At 37.0% G+C, this 20,588-nt stretch overlaps 1 protein-coding gene across 3 annotated transcripts in view; it reads left to right on the top strand.

The window, feature by feature from the left end:
- Nucleotides 1-20,251, top strand: part of PIEZO1 (piezo type mechanosensitive ion channel component 1) — a 627,492-nt gene extending 607,241 nt beyond the window's left edge. For all 3 annotated transcript variants that reach the window (XM_053706596.1, XM_053705806.1, XM_053707404.1), the window contains 3 exons: nt 9,329-9,408; nt 17,378-17,576; nt 19,140-20,251. In XM_053706596.1, the coding sequence (XP_053562571.1) occupies nt 9,329-9,408; nt 17,378-17,576; nt 19,140-19,389 (529 nt within the window). In that variant the 3' untranslated portion in view covers nt 19,390-20,251. The remainder of the gene's footprint in view (nt 1-9,328; nt 9,409-17,377; nt 17,577-19,139) is intronic.
- The last annotated feature ends 337 nt before the right edge of the window (nt 20,252-20,588 follow it).

Below are 20,588 nucleotides of genomic sequence, written 5' to 3'. Positions count from 1 at the left end.
ACATATAGAGAGCGCAATTAATTATATAATTACTTATGAGAGAAAAACAGGATAGATTAAAGTAAATTCAGTATATAAATGCAGTTTCTTAATGACAGTACAATTTATGATATTTAAGTTAACATTAATAAGCAAACACTACTCTCAAAGGCCTCGGCTAATGTTATATACTCAAGTAAACACATCCAGATCACGTCTGATGTTTATCCCCTCTGGTTCGCTAGTTTGTAATCTAAACATCCAAAAAATCTCCTTCTTGTTTAGCAGTGTTTCTCTATTGCCTCCTCTCTTCCATTTAGTGACATGATCAATTGCCTGTATTTTGAGAGAAGAAACATCTGAATTATGTTTTGTTTTGAAATGTCATGACACAGGTGTGTCGCTATCTTCATCCTCAATAGACCTAAGATGTTGCAAAAACCTATCTTTTAGGGATCTTTTGGTCTTCCCTGTGTATTGAATTTTACAAAGATCACAAGTAAGGAGATAGACGACATGTGTTGTGGCACAATTGATAAAAAATCTAATGTCATATTTCACCTTAGTTGTACTAGATAAAAATTTATCGCCCTCACGTATAAAACCACACGTCTTACATATGGGACGGCGACATTTGAAGCACCCTTTCTTCTGTTTCAACCAACAATTATTTTTTGTGGGTTTTATATCTGAGGGCGACAAATAGTTGGCCAAAGTTTTAGCTCTCTTAGGAATAAATTCACATCCAGAGTCTAAAATGTCTTTGATAATTGGATCAGAGTACAAAATAGGAAGAGATTCCTTAATTATATTACATACTTCAGTGTATTCTACACTATAAGTAGTGATAAACTTGATCTTACTCATATCATCCTCATCACCTCTGTGTCTCCTAGGCTTATATTGAAGTAACTGTTCTCTTCTTTTGCTGTTAGGAGAATACCATCTCGATACCCTCGCTGTTTAAATCTATTTGTAGCCTCACTAGCCTGGCGCTGATATTCACTTTCTTTAGAACAGTTCCTCTTAATGCGGATGTATTCTCCTTTCGGTATCCCCCTTAAGACATGACGTGGGTGACAGGATTCAAATTGTAGTAGGGTGTTCCCCGCAGTTTCCTTCCTATACATCTTGGTTTGTATAAGAGACCCAATTTCTCCACCCTGGACAGTGAGATCTAAAAAATCCACACTACTTTGACTGTGTGTGCCAGTAAATTCAATGCCTTGCTGGTTACAATTTAGGTATTGACAGAAAAGATCTGCCCTAGTAGCGTCACATTCCAGGATGAAGAACAGATCATCTATATACCGATGATATTGGATTATCTCTTCTTTAAATGGGTTACTATCTCCAAAGACGTGGGACAGCTCCCACCAGCCCATAAATAGATTGGCATAGGATGGGGCAAATTTTGCCCCCATCGCTGTCCCACGCCTCTGGAGATAGTACTCTGTTTGAAACATAAAATAGTTGTGTGTTAGCAGATATTCAATTGCTCTCATCAAAAATGTCTTGGTGGCTTCTTCAAAGTCACACATGGAATTAATAAAGAATTCTATAGCTTTAAGGCCTTTTAGAATGCTCTATAGATGTATATAGTGAGGTAACATCTACGACCATAAGTCTATAGTTAGTTTTCCATTCAACTTTGGAAATTTTATTTATGAAAGATGTAGTGTCTTGTATGTAGCTAGGCAACTGACATACCAACGGCTGCAAAAATGTGTCAACAAGTTCAGAGAGTGCTTCATTTAGAGACCCTATACCCGCTATAATTGGTCTTCCAGGCGGGGACAGGGGATCCTTGTGAAGCTTGGGCAACTGATGAAAAATTGGTGTCACCGGATGTGACACTATCAGTTTTTCCTCAACAGATTGTGTAATTATGTTGTTCTTACGGGCATAAATGACAATATCTGCAATCTCTTTTTGAAATTTATTGGTAGGATTTTCTTAGAGTTTAATATATACATCTCTTTGGTCAAGCTGTCTCTTAGCCTCTGTAATATAGTCAGTTCTATTCAGAACGACTACATTACCGCCCTTGTCAGACTGTCTGATTATGATATCCTCATTCTCAGACAATTCTCTTAGAGCCATTTTTTCTTTATATGTCAAATTCGTGTGTTTCTTTTTATTATTTGTTTCTGTCACTGACTTCTCTAGATTGCGTAATTTAAATTCCACTGTTTTTTGAAAAATGTCAATTACTTTTGATCGTGTTTTGAATGGATAGAAGGTACTTTTATTCTTAATGTGTTTTATAGAGACATTACTTTCTTGAAGTCATTCACTCTTAGTTTCCTCTCCCTCGTTTAGTAATTGGCCTAAATCCCTCAATGTGTTCAGTTCTGAGAAGTTAAGATCAGACATAGATGCAGCATCATCAGTTACTACTACTCTTCCCATACTAATATCAAGTTCATTTTGTGCCTCCTCATCCTTCCTGAAAAAATGTTTTTTCAAAGTTATTTTTCTTGCAAATCTATTTATATCTAAGATGGTCTCAAAGAAATTAAAGTGATGGGAAGGCACAAAATTGAGGCCTTTAGAGAGTAGGTCTAACTGTGCAGAAGTCAGGGGTACAGAGGACAGATTAACAACATTCTTATCCCTTAAGCATATTTCTTCGTTCCCTTTTGTGATCTGGTTTTGTATGTTCTCTGATTCTTCTGGGAGTCCCTTAGTTCTTCTACGACCTCCACGACATCCTCTGTGCGTTTTTTTTCTTACTTCTTGCGTGGCCAAGACCTGCCCGTTTTTTGACTGTGAGGTAGAGTTTTCACTGTAATATACTGCATCATTCCCTTGAAAAACTGCTGCAGTTTCACCTGCCCCAGGGCTATCACCGTCTGATGAGTCACACTCATATTCGGTGTCTGAAAATGTTACACTTTTACCCTTTTTGTTTCCCTTCCAATTACTTTGCTTGTTTTTGTTCTTTATATTTCTTTTATATCCTTTTCTAGAGTTGTCCTCTTGGGTCCATCTATAGACCTGGTTGGAATCATAGTCTCTTTTATCTCTAGTCATCTTTCTTGACTTAAATTGCCACAATTCCCTTTTAAATGTATTCATTTTGATTTCAAACTGCTTATCATATTTCTTGAAGTCAGGATCATGTTGATGTTTTTTCAGTAAGATCTGGGTATCTTTAATCTCCATCATAAGTGCTGTTCTTTGTTTCTTTTTATAGATTAATAATAACTCTATTAGTGCAAAGGAACAAGTGTACAGAATTGAATTTCATTTTTCTATAAAATCCAAGTCCGTCACAATAAATGAAGGAAATTTCCTAATGCGCAAACCCCTTGGGTATGCGCTTGTCTTGTTTATATAATATAAACGATTTAATGTCCAGATCTAACTTAATATCCTTCCTTCTAAGTGCGTCCATGTCAAAAAATAAACTGTCCAATGTATGTATGATTTCATTAGAGTTTTCAGCTGTGTCCTCTTTAAATTCACTTAATACATATGCTTCTTCCATTTTAATTTATGTACAGTGATGTAATTGTCTCAAACCTCAATTTATAATAGTATAGTATATTATGAACAATATTGAAGATATTTATAGTTATTCACAAAGATTATGCACATATAGCAGGAAACATTAATAGCTCTTAGAAGTTATTAAAAAGTGGCAAATTGCCTACTGAAGATAATATTTCAGTATATAAGAGCAAAACCTCAGAAATGTAATCTCTGCTAAATTGTATATAATATTTCTTTATCCCTTTAAAATTGGGCACATACACAAATATCAGCACTATTCACAAGAAATAAGACATAAAACATACCTCCATGAATAACTACACAGACTGATGATTATATTAATCACTATAGGCAAAACATTAATTATGTTTAGAAAACTATGCACTGTACTGAAGAGCATACATAGAGACTGTTACACTTTAACCCAACATGTGTAGTATTGATTATTCTTGGTGGACTGTGCAAATTAGGAAAAAAAGTATTTTTTATATCCGTTCAAACATTTGTATCTAACACAACAAACACCGTGTTATTGGTTCTAAAAGACTTATACAAGTTGTTGAAGAATGTCCATAGAAACAATCATATTCTGGCACAGCAATCACAATGTTATTTAACCAGATTAGTGAAAACCGTCTGTTCAGACAGCTGCATTAAGCACAAAGATGTAAATGCTGGATTTCCTAAAAAGGTTATATCTGTTAATCTCAATCTCAGAAAGACTGTGCAGATAATGAAAATGTCCTGTTGTGACAATTACTTATTCATGCAGCATGCACAGTGTTAATTTGTCCTTAGAAAACTTTATAGATTAGTAAGAAGCGTCCATTCAGACAGTTATATTAGGCACAGAATGCTAAACAAGAAGGAGATTTTTTGGATGTTTAGATTACAAACTAGCGAACCAGAGGGGCTAAACATCAGACGTGATCTGGATGTGTTTACTTGAGTATATAACATTAGCCTAGGCCTTTGAGAGTAGTGTTTGCTTATTAATGTTAACTTAAATATCATAAATTGTACTGTCATTAAGAAACTGCATTTATATACTGCATTTACTTTAATCTATCCTTTAATCTATCCTGTTATCCTATATAAGTAATTATATAATTAATTGCGCTCTCTATATGTCTCATTTGTGAATAGCTTACACTATGTGGAAATCCTATGATTTTATTAAGCTCTAAATATTTTCCTTAGCAAAATAGGAAGACCATTCATATGCAATTTATCATAGGATTTATCCATTGTCAATATATACTTTTTGAAAATGTTTGAAGTTGTTGAAAAACTTGTTTGCTTATGTTGTGGATATAGGTATCCAATCAGGTACTTTATCATTGTGATGTCATGATCTAGCTCAGCCTTAAAGGGGCGGATGAGCTGATCCCCAGGTAAGCAGTGAACAAGTGCACCTGGTGCACGAAACATGTCTGCGTGGGGATCTGCTCACTTGCCTGGTTGTTAGAGCTATTGCTGGCTCTGTACAGGACATCCTGGTTTTGTCCTTTTTAACCTTTTGGAATAAAAGTTGATCTTTACTTTTTACCTTGCTGCCTGGAATTCGTCACTTTGTACACAGCGCTTTTTACAGCGCCTTCATTATAACTTTCCCTTCTATCAGAGCTCCTTCTTTGCACCTAATATTCATGTTTCAAATAGGGCATGTCATTTTTAACAACTTTCCAATTTACTTTTATCACCAATTTTGCTTTGTTCTCTTGGTATTCTTAGTTGAAAGCTAAACCTAGGAGGTTCATATGCTAATTTCTTAGACCTTGAAGGCCGCCTCTAATCTAAATGCATTTTGATCGTTTTTCACCACTAGAGGGCATTAGTTCACGTGTTTCATATAGATAACATTGAGCTCATGCATGTGAATTTACCATGGAGACAGCTCTGATTGGCTAAAATGCAAGTCTCTCAAAAGAACTGAAATAAGGGGACAGTCTGCTGAGGCTTAGATACAAGGTAACTACAGAGGTAAAACGTGTATAATTATAACTGTGTTGGTTATGCAAAACTGGGGAATTGGTAATTAAGTGATTATCTATCTTTTAAAACAACAAGAATTCTGGTGTTGACTGTCCCTTTAAGCAACTTTCTAATTTACTCCTATTATCAATTTTTCTTTGTTCTCATGTTATCTTGATTTGAAAAAGCAGTAATGAAAGATTAGGAGCCGGCCCATTTTTAGTTCAGCACCTGGGTAGCGCTTACTGATTGGTTTGCTACATTTAGTCACAAATCAGCAAGTGCTACCCTGGTGCTGAACAAAAAATGTTCCGGCTCTAAAGCTTACAGTACTGCTTTTTCAAATCAAGATAACACGAGAACAAAGAAAAATTGATAATAGGAGTAAATTAGAAAGGTGCTTAAAATCTCATGCTCTATCTGAATCATGAAAGAAAGAAAAAATTGTGTTTAGTATCCCTTTAAGGACGGGGGCAACCCGAAATGTCACATTGGAATAAAAAAATGACAGTATCAAGACCCGGTGAGTGCCTTCTAATTTTTTGTTATACTGGAGTGCACCCTGAGCAAGAGAGACATATTAGTCTTAGAACGTGTTATCGGAAGTTCTATACAGGTGGCCCTCGTTTTACAACGGTTCAATTTACACCGTTTCAGAATAACAACCTTTTTTTCCAGTCATGTGACTGCCATTGTGGAGCTGTCCGCTTGTGTTGCAGAAAAGCCAAGCAAGCTGAAATTAATCAGTTTAACCAGACCTGAGCTATCGAGCAGATTTCAAAGGAACAAGAACTTCCTGTCTATAAATCAGTCCAGATTGGAATGCATAGAAAGAACTGTTTGCAGAAAAATGCAAGTGAAGTCTGTGTTGTATGATTATTTTATTAGGTTTATAATGCTGTTTAGCAAATGTTTTTTGTTCATTTAACTTAGTTTAATAATATATTCTGTGTTGTGTGATTATTTTATTAGGTTTATAATGCTGTTTAGCATTTAAAGTCTTCATTTCACAGCTTTAAAAATAATGTATTAGGTGTTACTTATGACAATTCTGAGAGGGGCCTGGAACCTATCTCCCTCACTTCCAATTGACTTACATTATAAACTGGGTTTCAATTTACAACGGTTTTGATTTACAACAATTCCTTCTGGAACCTAACCCCGGCGTAAACTGAGGGCTACCTGTACTTCATTTTTTTTATATATATATATATATATATATATATATTTTTATATATATATATATATATATATATATATATATATATATATGTGTGTGTGTGTGTGTGTGTGTTTGACTATGTATTTTATTATTATTCAGTTATTTAAAAGAGCGCCAACAGATTCTGCAGCTCTATGTATATACATATGTGTGTGTATGTATATATATATATATATATGTGTGTGTGTGTGTATGTATATTATGTATGTAATGTATATATATTTATATATATATATTTATTTCCAAGTAATAATTATTAAGATCTGTTGCAATCATTTAACCCTTTAAAGGCAAAATATTCAATAAAAAGAGCAATAATTGAACGCACATGTATTCAGTATTATACATGAGCTGTTCGAACAAAAAGCTTTACATCTGGTTATTTAAGGGTATATGATTATTGCTTCTACTAAGGATGTCAGTATTGTGCAGAAATATAAAATGTTTAGTTACAGATGTGGGATATTACCTGTTTTCTATACAACCCTGAGAGTATTTCCAATATTTTGCTTAGAGCACCCCCCTACAAGGACAACAAATAATCATTTTAAAATTGTAATGATTGATGTTATGGTTATTATCATCATCATTAATTTATAAAGTCTGAACTTATTATACAGATCTATGATATTTAATTATAGTTTAATGAAAAATAAAGGCAGCTCCATTTGTTACACAATCACATTTTTTACATGTGCATGAACATTTTAAAGGCCCTTTTTATGAAAATCAGTTGCCAGAACAATATCTGACAAAAGAGAAGATAAAAGCTAATTACCAATAATTTTTGTCCTTTTTTGAATAAAACTACACCTCTTTTAATTATGTTGTTTTTTAAAATATGGTCAGTAGTCAAAATAGATCAATTCTGTTTGATATTACATACATTTTGATATTCTTAATTGTAAGTAGTTAGTTATAAAAGGTGTTTTTTTCCTTATATCTATGATTTGTGGAACAATTGGGTCTACTTCTGCCTTTTTTGTTGTGTGTAACCATCTCAATACAGTTTCTATCCTGCGAACATATTTCATAAGGATAAAACACTCGAGCAATTCCTTGTCTCCCAAATCAGAGGGCATGTAGGAATCTCTCTTAAAGCATTATTTGAGTTGTAATTGAAAATATTATTAATTTCAGTAGGATTTCAGTACAAACTAATATTTATGATACTAGTATCCAAGTGAGAAAAATAATATTGAATTTATGATGTTTTGCTTTCAACATAATAAAGTTATTTTAATAGCCATTGGGATAATCTAAATTATTGTTGCCCTCTGTATCTCTCAAGTCAACCAAGGAAAATGAACAAAGGCAACAACGCTTTTTATAGCTCTGCGGAATCTGTTGGCGCTCTACAAATAACCGATAATAATAATAATAATAAATAACGCTTGTGACTATTGCCCGTGGTGGCACGCAAAAATAAATATTGACACATGCAATTCTACCCACTGCTTCCTGATACTGACTGCTGCTAGATGATTTTTTTTCACGATTATCTATAATTTGGACCCAATGTTTTGTAAAGGTTCACCACCCCCTGATGCATAAAAATTGGAGGAAATACTTCTGTATAGTGTTGCTTTACATGATTGGTATAGTCTTAACTATACAATTGTATGCCTTGCTGAATTTTCTTGTACCTCTTATGCTACAGAAGGAAATGCCTTAAATTAATTTTGTTGTCTTTTTATCCATATTTACTACGTTTTATGTACTATTTTTTTGTGAGATATTTCAATAAACATAATGTTTTAAAAAGTTATTTTTCCGTTAGGAACTGTGCTGACCACACAATACTCTGTTGTGTGAAATGGCTTAGGCCTCTATTTAACAAAGTCTGGCGGACCTGATCCGACAGTGCGGATCAGGTCTGCCAGACCTCGCTGAATACGGAGAGCAATACGCTCTCCGTATTCAGCATTGCACCAGCAGCTCACAAGAGCTGCTGGTGCAACGCCGCCCCCTGCAGACTTGCGGCCATTCGGCCGCCAGCAGGGAGATGTCAGTCAACCCGATCATACTAGATCGGGTTGAATTGCGGCGATGTCTGTCCGCCTGCTCAGAGCAGGCGGACAGGTTATGGAGCAGCGGTCTTTGTGACTGCTGCTTCATAAGTGCTGTTTCTGGTGAGTCTGAAGACTCGCCAGAAACACGGGGCATCAAGCTCCATTCAGAGCTTGATAGATAAGCCCCTTAGTCTTGAGTTTATACATATGTATGGTTCTCTTTAGTTTGTTAGAACAATCTTTAACAGTTCGCAGTCCCATTAGGCTGAGCAGCAAAATCTCATGCACGTTACTTAATTTAAAAAAAAATGTTATAACACCATGTCATTAAAGAACACATCCTTATTGATAACTAATTTAAGTAATAAACATTGTTATTGGAATTTAGATTTTACACATATGAAGGCTCTCCATAGATAACAAAGTAACCTTCCATATTATCCCCCCCTCTCTTATTTTTAGAAGAATTTTACTTACACTAAAGTGGGGCATTTGTTCCCCAAAAGGTGCAATAACCTTTAAATAATGAATGTAGCAACCATTTTAATAAATGTATGTTGTAATATGCCAATAAATAATGTAACAAATGTTTAAGTCTATTCCTCTATATATGCTGATACTTGTCTGATAATTGTTGTTACAGCACGGTGCCACATTTGTTCCCCAAATACATCCGTGCACCCAATGGACCAGAAGCCAACCCTGTGAAACAGTTACAACCAGGTGAGATAATATGTATTTAATATTGAAAAGTATCAACAAATGAGAGTGCCTTTCTAATATTACCTTTAAAAAAACAATATTTATCAATGCACAATCAACAATAACCCTGCCTTAGGCTGCTATCTGCCAACAATTTTCTTTTACAATAAACAAATATTGACAGCCCCAGTGACGAGGGTAATTTCAAATATTGTTGTTTATTAAAATAATAAAATATCACAAATAGTGTGTACAAATAAGTGCAGCATAAACGGATTAAAAACAGTGAGTGAAGACAGTTGGCTATTTACAATCTATACCAAAAAAGCATTTCTGTAGAAAGACTGTAACACTGCTTGTCTGGCCAGATTGTCTAACCCTTGTCATTGGCGCTGTCAATATTTGTTTATTATTTATTTAATATTACATTCACCCCACAGTGCATTTATACGTAATTTAAAGTGGTACAAATATGCATACTATTTCTACACACACATGAATATTAATCTGTCCTTAGTTTATAGTCTGTTGCATTTGTCTAGAAGTCAGCCAAGAGACTGCTGTATTTTATTGCACCATATAAATGTTGCTTCATCATACTTTGTAATCACCATATATTTTAATTTAGTTTTTCAACAAAAAAACTATAATATACACTTAAGCCTTTATGGATTTATAATCTCGCCACTGACTCTTTTTTTAAAATAAACATAATAATGGTATTCTTTGTAGAAAATAAATAATCTTTTTTTTAACAATAAAAAATATATAATTAAAAAAACAAATTAACAAAATTATTAATAAGCATTTGGTTAAAAATAATGAAATATAATAATAACAAATAATCACCATACATCCTCTGTTTTATTCTCATTTGACAACATTCATTACACCAGTCATATGCCATGTGTATTCTCTGTGTCTTGCAAAGGAGCAAGATATCTGATATGAAATATTTCAACAAAATTGTTGTTATTAACAGAAAATAAATACTAGTAATTAGATACAGGTAATCATAGAGGAAAAAGGTGTATTAATACAACAGTGTTGGTTATACAAACTGGCGAATGCGTAATAAAGTAATTACCTATCTTTTTAACCAATACAATTGTAGACTGCCCCTTTAAAGAGACAGTAAAGGTAAAATAAAAAATATAACTTTCCAAAACACTTCTATTATCAAGTTTGCTTTGTTTTCTTTGTATCCTTTGTTAAAGAGTAAAGCTAGATAGGCTCATTAATGTTCATGTGTCATAAGCAATGCTTGTAAGAATGTATATAGCAATGTTATATGATGTTGCAAACACTGCTGCTAAGTTTAATTTTGCCTTTACTTGTTCTTCAATAAGTTATAAATGGTATTTTCTTTCCTATGACATGGAGAGTCCACGACATTATTCCAATTACTAGTGGGATATTCAACTCCTGGCCAGCAGGAGGAGGCAAAGAGCACCCCAGCAAAGCTGTTAAGTGTAACTGCCTTACCCATAACCCCCAGTCATTCTCTTTGCCTCTGTCAATGGAGGTTGTGCAAAGTCGGTGTCTGAAGATAATTTGTCCTTTTATGTGTATTTTTCCCTGTAAGCAAGGGCTGGGGTCTAGCTGGGTCCACGTCAATCTCTTGAGTAAGAGTAGTGGTGGCTTTTAGCAGTTAAAAGGCGGCAAGGTAGTCTTTGCTTTACTTTTAACACTTTGCTACCCCTTTACAGAAAGCCAGAGTTGGCTGTTCTTTCTTTTCCTACAGGTCCATGACAGGGAGTGAAGTACCTGCCACACAGGAGCAGCATCTGTCCTGCACTTGGATCTAAGGTAAGTGCCTTTGCCTTCTAGGTACACAAGGATAGCAGCACTTAAGAGATTAATCCTCATTGTCAGATCCTTTCTTTGGGACTTAATACTCCTTATTAATTAAGGATTCATACGGAGGACATGGCACTTGAGTATTTGTATGAAACTCAAATATGGGGAGTTCACTTGGCCAGGGCATTTGATAGCTTAACGGTAAAGGACTTACTTTATTAGTTACCTACTATATAAGTATGCTTCTAGGTTTAGAGGCTTATATATATATATCTTTTTCATTGTTGGGGCTTATATTAAACAGTTTATTAACAGTCTTTATATTTTAGCCATTTTTTAAACTGCAAGTTTCCACTCGCTCTTTTTAGAGATGTGTAATTTTCTGTGACGCAGTTTTTTCTGTTTATCCCACTCACGTGATGACCGCTTTTATGGAGCGGAGCGGTTGGAGAGTGTTTTGTGCAGCCATCTTTGACTCAGCTTGAAAGTCTTTTGTATCGGCTCTGTTTATTTGCTCACCGGATTACCAGAGGAGAGAATTCACTACTAGAGAGTTGCTCTTACTAGTGGGATGTTTTTTCTGGCCGGTAGGAGCCTCAGGCAACTGAGGCAGTTTTTCTAAATTATATATATATATATATAAATATATATATATATATATATATATATATATATATATATATATATTTGAATCCAAAACAAGTGTTTAATATTTAACTGTAGGATTAAAATTTTGTTTTTAATATTAAGATTTCTTTATTGGATATTGCTAGTGGACCTGTTATTTAAGCTATGGATGCAGAACAGGATCAGTCTATCACTATGGATAAATGTTTGCTTTGTTTAGACAACCAGATTGCCCTACTTATGCAGTTTTGTTCCTCATGTTTATCAAAAATTTAAAAATGTAAAGAAAAAATTCTTCCTCCTGAGCAAATTGTCTCTCAGGATACTGCTGTGCGTGACATGCCTCAGCTTTCTCCTCAGACGTCCCAAGCCTTAATTGTTTCTCATACTGTGCCTTTTGTGTCCTCTCATCCACCTGGGGGTGTTAATTTACCAGGGGATTTTGCTGCACAGATTTCTCTGCAGTAACAGCGGCTTTGTCAGCTTTCCCTTCATCGGGTAAGCGTAAGAGAAAATCTAAACATCTGCCTGACAGTAAGGCTTCTGACTCTAGGTCTGCATTAGCCACTCTTTCTCAGATGTCTGATGAGAAGAATACTTCAGTAGCTTCTGAAGGTGAGATCTCAGACTCTGACACTTTAGCAGAAAAATCTTCAGAAACTGAAGAGGTTAATTTTAGATTTAAGCTTGAACACCTCCGGTTACTATTGAAGGAGGTTTTAGCTACTTTAGAAGTCTTCTAAATTGGATAGAGTTTATGATTCCCCATCTTCTGAGGAGGTTTTTCCTGTCCCAAGGACGGCGTCTGAAATCATTGCTCAGGACTGGGATAAGCTAGGGGTTCCTTTTTCCCCTTCCCCTGTTTTTAAGAAGATGTTTCCTGTTGCTGACTATATTCGTGACTCATGGCGCACTGTTCCTAAAGTAGGAGATATTTCTACTCTTGCTAAGAGAACTACCATTCCTATAGAGGATAGTTTCTCTTTTAAGGACCCAATGGACAAGAAGCTAGAGGCTTACTTAAAAAAGATGTACATCCATCAAGGGTTACAGTTGCAACCTGCAGCGAGTATTGCTACGGTTATGGGAGCAGGATCTTATTGGTGCGATGCACTGTCTGATCTTATTACAGAGGAAACTACAGTAGAGGAGATCCAAGACAGGATCAAATTGGCCAATACCTTTATCTGTGATGCCAATATGCAGATAATTTGTCTGGGAGCTAAAATGTCTAGCTTCACGTTTCTAGCCTGCAGGGCTCTGTTGTTAAAATCTTGGTAGGCCGATGTCTCTTCTACAGCCAAGCTTTTGGCTTTACCTTATAAGGGAAAGACTCAGTTTCGACCTGGTCTGGCGAAGATAATTTCAGAGAGTATGGATGGAAAGGGATCTTTCCTACCTCAAGATAAGAAGAATAGACCTAGAGGTCGTCAGACTTCTAATTTTCGTTCCTTTCATAACTTTAAGGGACAAAAGTCCTCCTTCTTCTTCTTCAAAACCAGATCAACCCAGATCCACTTGGAAATCCAACCAGCCCTGGAATAAGGGAAAACAAAACAAGAAGCCTTCTGTTGACTGTAAGGGGGATATTTATCAAAGGTCTGGCGGACCTGATCCGACAGTGGGGATCAGGTTCACCAGACCTCGCTGAATGCGGAGAGCAGTACGCTCTCCGTATTCAGCATTGCACCAGCAGCTCTTGTGAACTGCTGGTGCAACTCCGCCGCCCAGATTGGCGACCGCCAGCAGGGGGGTGTCAATCAACCCGATCGTACTCAATCTGGTTGAATTGCAGCGATGTCTGTCCGCCTGCTCTGATAAATGGGCCCCATAGTCAGTGTGGATCAGGTGGGGGGCAGGCTTTCTTTTTTTTATCAAGCCTGGATACGCTATGACCCAGACCCGTGGGCGGTGGACATAGTATCCCAGGGTTACAGAATGGGATTCAAGTCTTGCCTTCCAAGTGGCAGATTTCTCCTGCCAAGACTATCCTCAAACCAAATAAAGAAGGTGGCCTTCTAAAACTGTGTAAAAGTCCTATACTCTTTGGGAATTATTGTTCCTGTCACTCTTAAGATAACAGGGTCTAAGATTCTATTCAAATCTATTTGTGGTTCCCAAAAAGGAGGGAAGTTTTCGGCCCATTCTAGACCTCAAGTTTCTCAACAAATTCCTCAGGGGTCTGTCCTTCAAGTTGAAAACTATTCGTTCCATTCTTCCTTTGGTACAGGAAGGTCAGTTTATGACTACCATAGACCTGAAGGACGCATACCTTCATGTTCCCATTCACAGGTAACACCATCAGTATCTAAGGTTTGCCTTTCTGGACAAGCACTTCCAATTTGTTTCACTTCCTTTTGGTCTTGCCACAGCTCCCAGAATATTCACAAAGGTTCTGAGGGGGCTATTGGCTGTTATCAGATCCCAGTGAATTGCTGTAGCCGACATCTTGGTTCAGGCATCATCTTTTCAACTAGCCCAATCTCATACAGAGATGCTGTTGTCTTTTCTACGTTCCCACGGGTGAAAGGTGAATTTGGAAAAAAGTTATTTAGTTCCATCTACCAAAGTGTGTTTCCTAGGAACTATAATAGATTCCCTGTCTATGAAGATTTTCCTGACGGAGGTCAGAAAAAACAAAATTCTTGCTTCCTGCCTTTCTCTCCAGTCTGCTTTTCGTCCATCTGTGGCTCAATGCATGGAGGTGATTGGTCTGATGGTGGCATCCATAGACATCATTGCTTTTGCTAGGTTCCATCTTCAGCCACTGCAACTTGTATGCTCTGTCAACGGAACGAAGATCATTTGGATTTATCTCAGAGGATAAATCTGGACCCTCTAACAAGAGACTCTCTCTCGTGGTGGGTGTCACAGGAACATCTGGCTCAGGGCACTTGTTTTCTGAGACCTTCCTGGGAAATTGTGACTACGGACGCCAGCCTGTCAGGCTGGGGTGCTGTTTGGGGTCCTCTAAAGGCTCAGGGCTTGTGGTCTCGGGAAGAGTCCTCTCTTCCCATAAACATATTGGAGTTGAGAGCTATCTTCAATGCCCTATCGGTGTGGCCTCAACTGTCATTGGTCCAGTTTATCAGATTCCAATCGAACAACCACCTCAGTGGCTTACATCAACCACCAGGGAGGGACTCAGAGTTTCTTAGTCATGAAGAAGGTGACTCGCATTCTGCAATGGGCGGAAGCCCTCGATTTTCTTCTATCTTCCATCCACATTCCATGAGTGGAGAACTACATCCGGAAGTGTTCTCTCAGATATCCCTCAAGTGGGGGGTTCCAGAGTTAGACCTGATGGCATCCCGCCAAAACGCCAAGGTTCCAACGTACGGTTAAAGGTCAAGAGGTCCTCAGGCCGTTCTGATAGATGCTCTAGCGGTTCCTTGGAGGTTTTCTCTGGCTTATCTCTTTCCTCCATTTGCTCTCCTTCCACGAGTCATTGCTCGTATCAAACAGTATAGAGCATCAGTGATACCTAGATTCTCTGAAACTAACTGCTTGGAGATTGAATGCCTAGTTCTGTGTAGGCGTGGTTTTTCTGAAGCGGTCATTGAAACTATGATTCAGGCTCAAAAACTGGTTACTCGCAAGACTTACCATAAGATATGGGATAAATATCTTTATTGGTGTGAAGTTAAGTGGTTCTCCTGGAGCAGGATGAGGATTCCCCAGATTTTGTCTTTTCTTCATGATGGCCTGGATAAGGGTTTATCGGTCAGTACCCTAAAGGGTCAGATTTCTGCGTTATCTATCCTTTTGCACAAACGTCTGGCAGATCTACCAGATGTTAAAGCCTTTGAATCAGGCCTGTGTTTAAACCTGTTGCTCCCGTGTGGAGACTTAATTTAGTTCTTAAAGTTTTGCAGCAGGCTCCGTTTGAGCTGATGCACGTTGTTGATATAAAACCTGAAAGGTTTTATTACTTGTTGCCATTTCTTCCGCTCACAGAGTGTCTGAGCTGCCAGCTCTGCAGTGTGATTCCCTGTACCTTATTTTTCATGCTGATAAGGCGGTCCTTAGTACTAAATTGGGGTTTCTCCCTAAAGTGGTATCGGATAGAAACATTAATCAGGGAATTGTTATTCCTTCTTTATGTCCTAATCCTTCTCAAAAGGAACTTCTTTTGCATAACTTGGAACTCTGAAATTCTACTTACAAGCTACTAAAGATTTTCGCCAATCTTCTGCCCTGTTTGTTGTTTTCGCAGGAAAACATAAGGGTCAGAAGGCCACTTCTACTTCTCTGTCTCTTTGGTTGAGAAGTTTGATTTGTTTGGCTTATGAGACTTCTGGACAGCAGCCTCCTGAGAGAATTACGGCTCATTCCACTATGGCTGTCTCCTTTTCTTTGGCTTTCAAAAATCAAGCTTCTGTGAATCAGATTTGCAAGGCGGCAACATGGTCCTCTCTACATACTTTTTCCAAATTCTACAAATTTGATACTTTTGCTTCGGCCGAGGCTTCTTTTGGGAGAAAGGTTCTTCAAGCAGTGGTGCCTTCTGTTTGGTGGTCCTGCCTTTTTTCTCCCTCCCTGTTCATTCCGTGTCCTCTAGCTTGGGTATTGGTTCCCACTAGTAATTGGAATGATGTTGTGGACTCTCCATGTCATAGGAAAGAAAACAAAATGTATGCTTTCTAATAAATTTCTTTCTTTCTTTTCCACAACCCCGCCCTCTTTTTTAATTATAATTTTGCAGTTTTTTTGAGTAAACCTCAGGCACCTTATCACCCTTGTGTTTCTTCTTTTTCCATTTCCTTTGGCTAAATGACTGGCGGTTATGGGTAAGGCAGTTACACTTAAAGGGACATGAAACACATTTTTTTTCTTTCATTATTCAGATAGAGAATACAATTTTAAAAAAAGTTTCTAATTTAATTCTATTATCAAACTTGCTTCATTCTCATGTTATTCTTTGTGGAAGAGATACTTAGGTATGTAGCGTGCACGTGCCTGAGGCACTACATGACAGGAAATAGTGCTTCCATCTAGTGCTCTTGTTAATGTATAGCATTGTTTCAAAACTGCAGCCATATAGTGCTGCAGACATGTGCACACTCATGAGCCTACCTTCCTGCTTTTTAATAAATAATAACAAGAAAACAAAGAAAATTTGATAATAGAAGTAAATTGGAAAGTTGTTTAAAATGGTATGTTCTCTTTGAATCATGACAGAAAATGTTGGGGTTTTATGTCCCTTTAACAGCTTTGCTGGAGTGCTCTTTGCCTCCTCCTGCTGGCCAGGAGATGAATATCCCACTAGTAATTGGAATGATGTCGTGGACTCTCCATGTCCATAAATAAATAAATTTATCAGGTAAGCATACATTTTATTTTTGCTTTATCTTATGTTGACTCAGAATAGACTCAGTGGTTTGTCCATATTTACTAAGTTAAATCAGTGAACTATGTTTGTAAGTAAAACCTGTTAAGAATTTTTTATACCTAGTAAAAAGGTTTTGCGAGATGTTATACTTTGCTTACATAACGGCATGCAAGGAGAATCAGTTGACTCACATAAAGTTTTGGTCTTCTACCATCTTCTATTTACTGCTAGATGAGGAAGATAGCTACCTGGATGTGGAAGTGCAGCTGCATAGGAAGCGAATTGGAGAGGGAAACAGTACCAGCAGCTTTCTGGAGTGGTGGGTGATCAAGTTGAAAGACTGTGAAAATGACAACTGCAATATCTTACCTATGGTTATCTTCAATGACAAGGTCAGCCCGCCCAGCCTTGGCTTCCTCGCAGGATATGGGTGAGTTCACTGTCCAGTAAATCCTTCAGCTTTATGCAGAACATTTTATCAATTACTCTGAGGTTTTAGATTCAACATCTTAACTACTTTTGTATCACTAAAACACAAGTCTTAGACTGTCCATCTGTCATCTACCCCACAGCTTCCGACAGTATTTCTGTTTTTGTAAAAGCGGTAAAAGAATGACTCTAGTTAGAGACATACCAGATTACCAAACCCAGATTATGGAAAGCTGGAATGCGATCAGTGAATTAGAGGTTTGAAAAAGTAGTTCTAAATCTGGGGTTTGGAGTTGGGCAAAGTAAGGAAAGAATTTAGTAAAGTAAGTCGAGCTAACCAAACATTTTAGAACAGCGAATGGGAGGTAAGTAGGTTTGGATAACAATTGATATGTAGATATCTGTAGTGTTAAGTGCTTCATGTTAGTACTTGGATTATACGTTTTGGAAGCCACCACGAGCAAGTGTAAGAAAATGAGAGAGCAGCAGATGAGTGAGGAGTCTGTTCCATGTAAAATGTTATTCCCCATAAAATTTGTATTTATACATTTAATAAAGAGCATTGCTTTTTTATTTATTTTTTCTACTTTTTCTGCAATTTGTATCTGAAATTCATGCTTGTACCCATCCATATGTATGCCAGCATCTTATTGGCTCACTTGCTGTATCCTCACCTGGAGTGGCACAGAAGCACAAACCTCTAAACATGGCATTTATACTTCTTTTTCAAAATCTAAAATTAAAGGGACATGAACGTAGAAATTAAACTTTCATGGTTCATTTAGAGCATGCAATTTTGAGACTTTTAAATTTTACATCTGTTCTCAAATTTACATTGTTTTTTTAGTATCTTTTGTTGAAAATCATAACTATGTAGACTCAGGAGCAACAATCCATTATCTGGAGCTAGCTGGTAATGGGTGGCTACACACACATGTCTATTGGCTCACCAGATGTGCATTGCTACTCTGGAGCTGCTTACTTTCTATGCCAGCAACACAACAATAATAAAGTGCTCTAGCATTTTGTTTTTGAACTTTTATGTCCCTTTAATTTTTAAAGGTTTATATGCAAACAAAATGTATTTTACTACCCACCTTCACCAAAAAAAAACCCTGGTAAGTTCATTACAGTCTAGTTAATGGGGCCGATTTTAAATGTCTGGAAGACATGATACGCTGTAGCGTATCATGTCCACCAGACATCGCTGAATGCCGACAGCATATGCTGTCGGCATTTAACATTGCACAAGCAGTTCTGGTGAACTGCTTGTGCAATGCCGCCCCCTGCAGATTCGAGGCCAACCGGCCGCTAGCAGGGGATGTTAGTCAACCCGATCGTATAGGATCGGGCGGATTGATGTCCACAGCCTCAGAGGCGGCTGACCAGTTGAGAAGCAGCGATCTTAAGACCGCTGCTTCAGAACTGCTGTTTCCGGCGAGCCTGAAGGCTCACGTGGAAACAGAGGCATCAGGGGCCATTCGGCCCTTGATAAATCGGCCCCAATGTGCCTAAGTATTTTTGTTTAATTCTTATAATATAGCTCCACCTTTTTTTTCTACAGAATTATGGGCCTATACGTCTCCATCGTTTTGGTCATCGGGAAGTTTGTGCGAGGGTTCTTCAGTGAAATCTCTCACTCTATTATGTTTGAGGAGCTCCCGTGTGTGGATCGGATTCTCAAGCTTTGTCAGGATATTTATGTGGTGCGAGAAAGAGGAGAGTTGGAACTGGAGGAAGAGTTATATGCCAAACTGATCTTCCTGTACCGCTCACCAGAAACCATGATTAAGTGGACTATAGAGAAAGACTAGGGTTAGTGATTTCTCTCCAATAATGGTTTAAGGGATGAAGATTCCAAAACCGTTTAAAATGCTGGAACTTTCTGGATTCCAGAGGACTGTGGTCAAAATGAAATGTCTTAATATATCAGAGTAATTATTCTCATAGTTCTTGACTTTTTTAATGCAACTTATTTATATGAGCAAACAGCCAGCAGAAAGACAACACTACAAATAATAAGGAAAGGAACAGATTTCCAAACTCGCTGCTTTGTGGTGTGAGATCATACTTTAATTCTGCAATGCTGTCTTCTTTTGACTTGTCCTGATAACAACTGAACAAGGAAACCCTACTGCCTTAAAGAAAACAAGAATTTCTGGTTGATGGCAAACCAGTTATTTATGCTGCTGAATAACAGAAGATGCAGAACTTGGCCAAATTTTTTTCACAATAACACTGATCCAGTGGTTTGGAAAGTAACAAGTCTTCTACCACCAACTGAGTGGATAAGAACTTTTGAAGGATCTCTTTTATAACGATAGGGCTCTCACAAGAAAAAAAAAGAGGATACTTTTGCCAAAGTTATTTAATGTTTTGTAAAAAAAAGCATTTTTATTATAAAAAAATTAAAATGAAATCAGCATTTTTTCTCATTGTTGGAAGTGCCTCAGTATACAGGTCAATGCAGGTATCCAAAGTGATAGGATAGTAAAAAAACTGACCTCTCTGAGTGTATTGAGGGGATCTTACAATGCCAAACCGCTAATGTGCAATACTGCAGGGCAGGAATCTGTTAGGGTTTTTTTTACATACCTGATTCATCTGCTCTCTGAACAAACATTTTTTTCACAATAAGTTACATGTTTTTACTATTAAAAATGCTTCTGTGAAATATTTATGTTGTTTTATTATTTATTCCCTGACTGGAATGGTGTGAATTATATTCAGTATGATGGTATTAAATGTTATTTCATTTATCCATGAAATGTTGCAAAAAAGTTAAAATTTCTATCTAATTACTGAAGACCATATTTGGTGCTCAAATAGTTTTAGTAATGCAAAGACACATTTACTTGTATATACAGTAACAGAAATATCCAAAAATGAATGTTATATAATACAATTTATTCACACTTATATGTATGCACCTGGGAGCCGCCCCCTGAGTGCAGTGCTGAAAATTGGGTGGTATAGTCAATGAACTTTATAGAAATCTGGGTGTTCTCACGTT

Source organism: Bombina bombina, chromosome 1 (genome assembly GCF_027579735.1).
Source record: "Bombina bombina isolate aBomBom1 chromosome 1, aBomBom1.pri, whole genome shotgun sequence".
In the NCBI taxonomy this organism is placed as follows: domain Eukaryota; kingdom Metazoa; phylum Chordata; class Amphibia; order Anura; family Bombinatoridae; genus Bombina; species Bombina bombina.
This window is presented reverse-complemented; position numbering and strand designations above follow the sequence as displayed.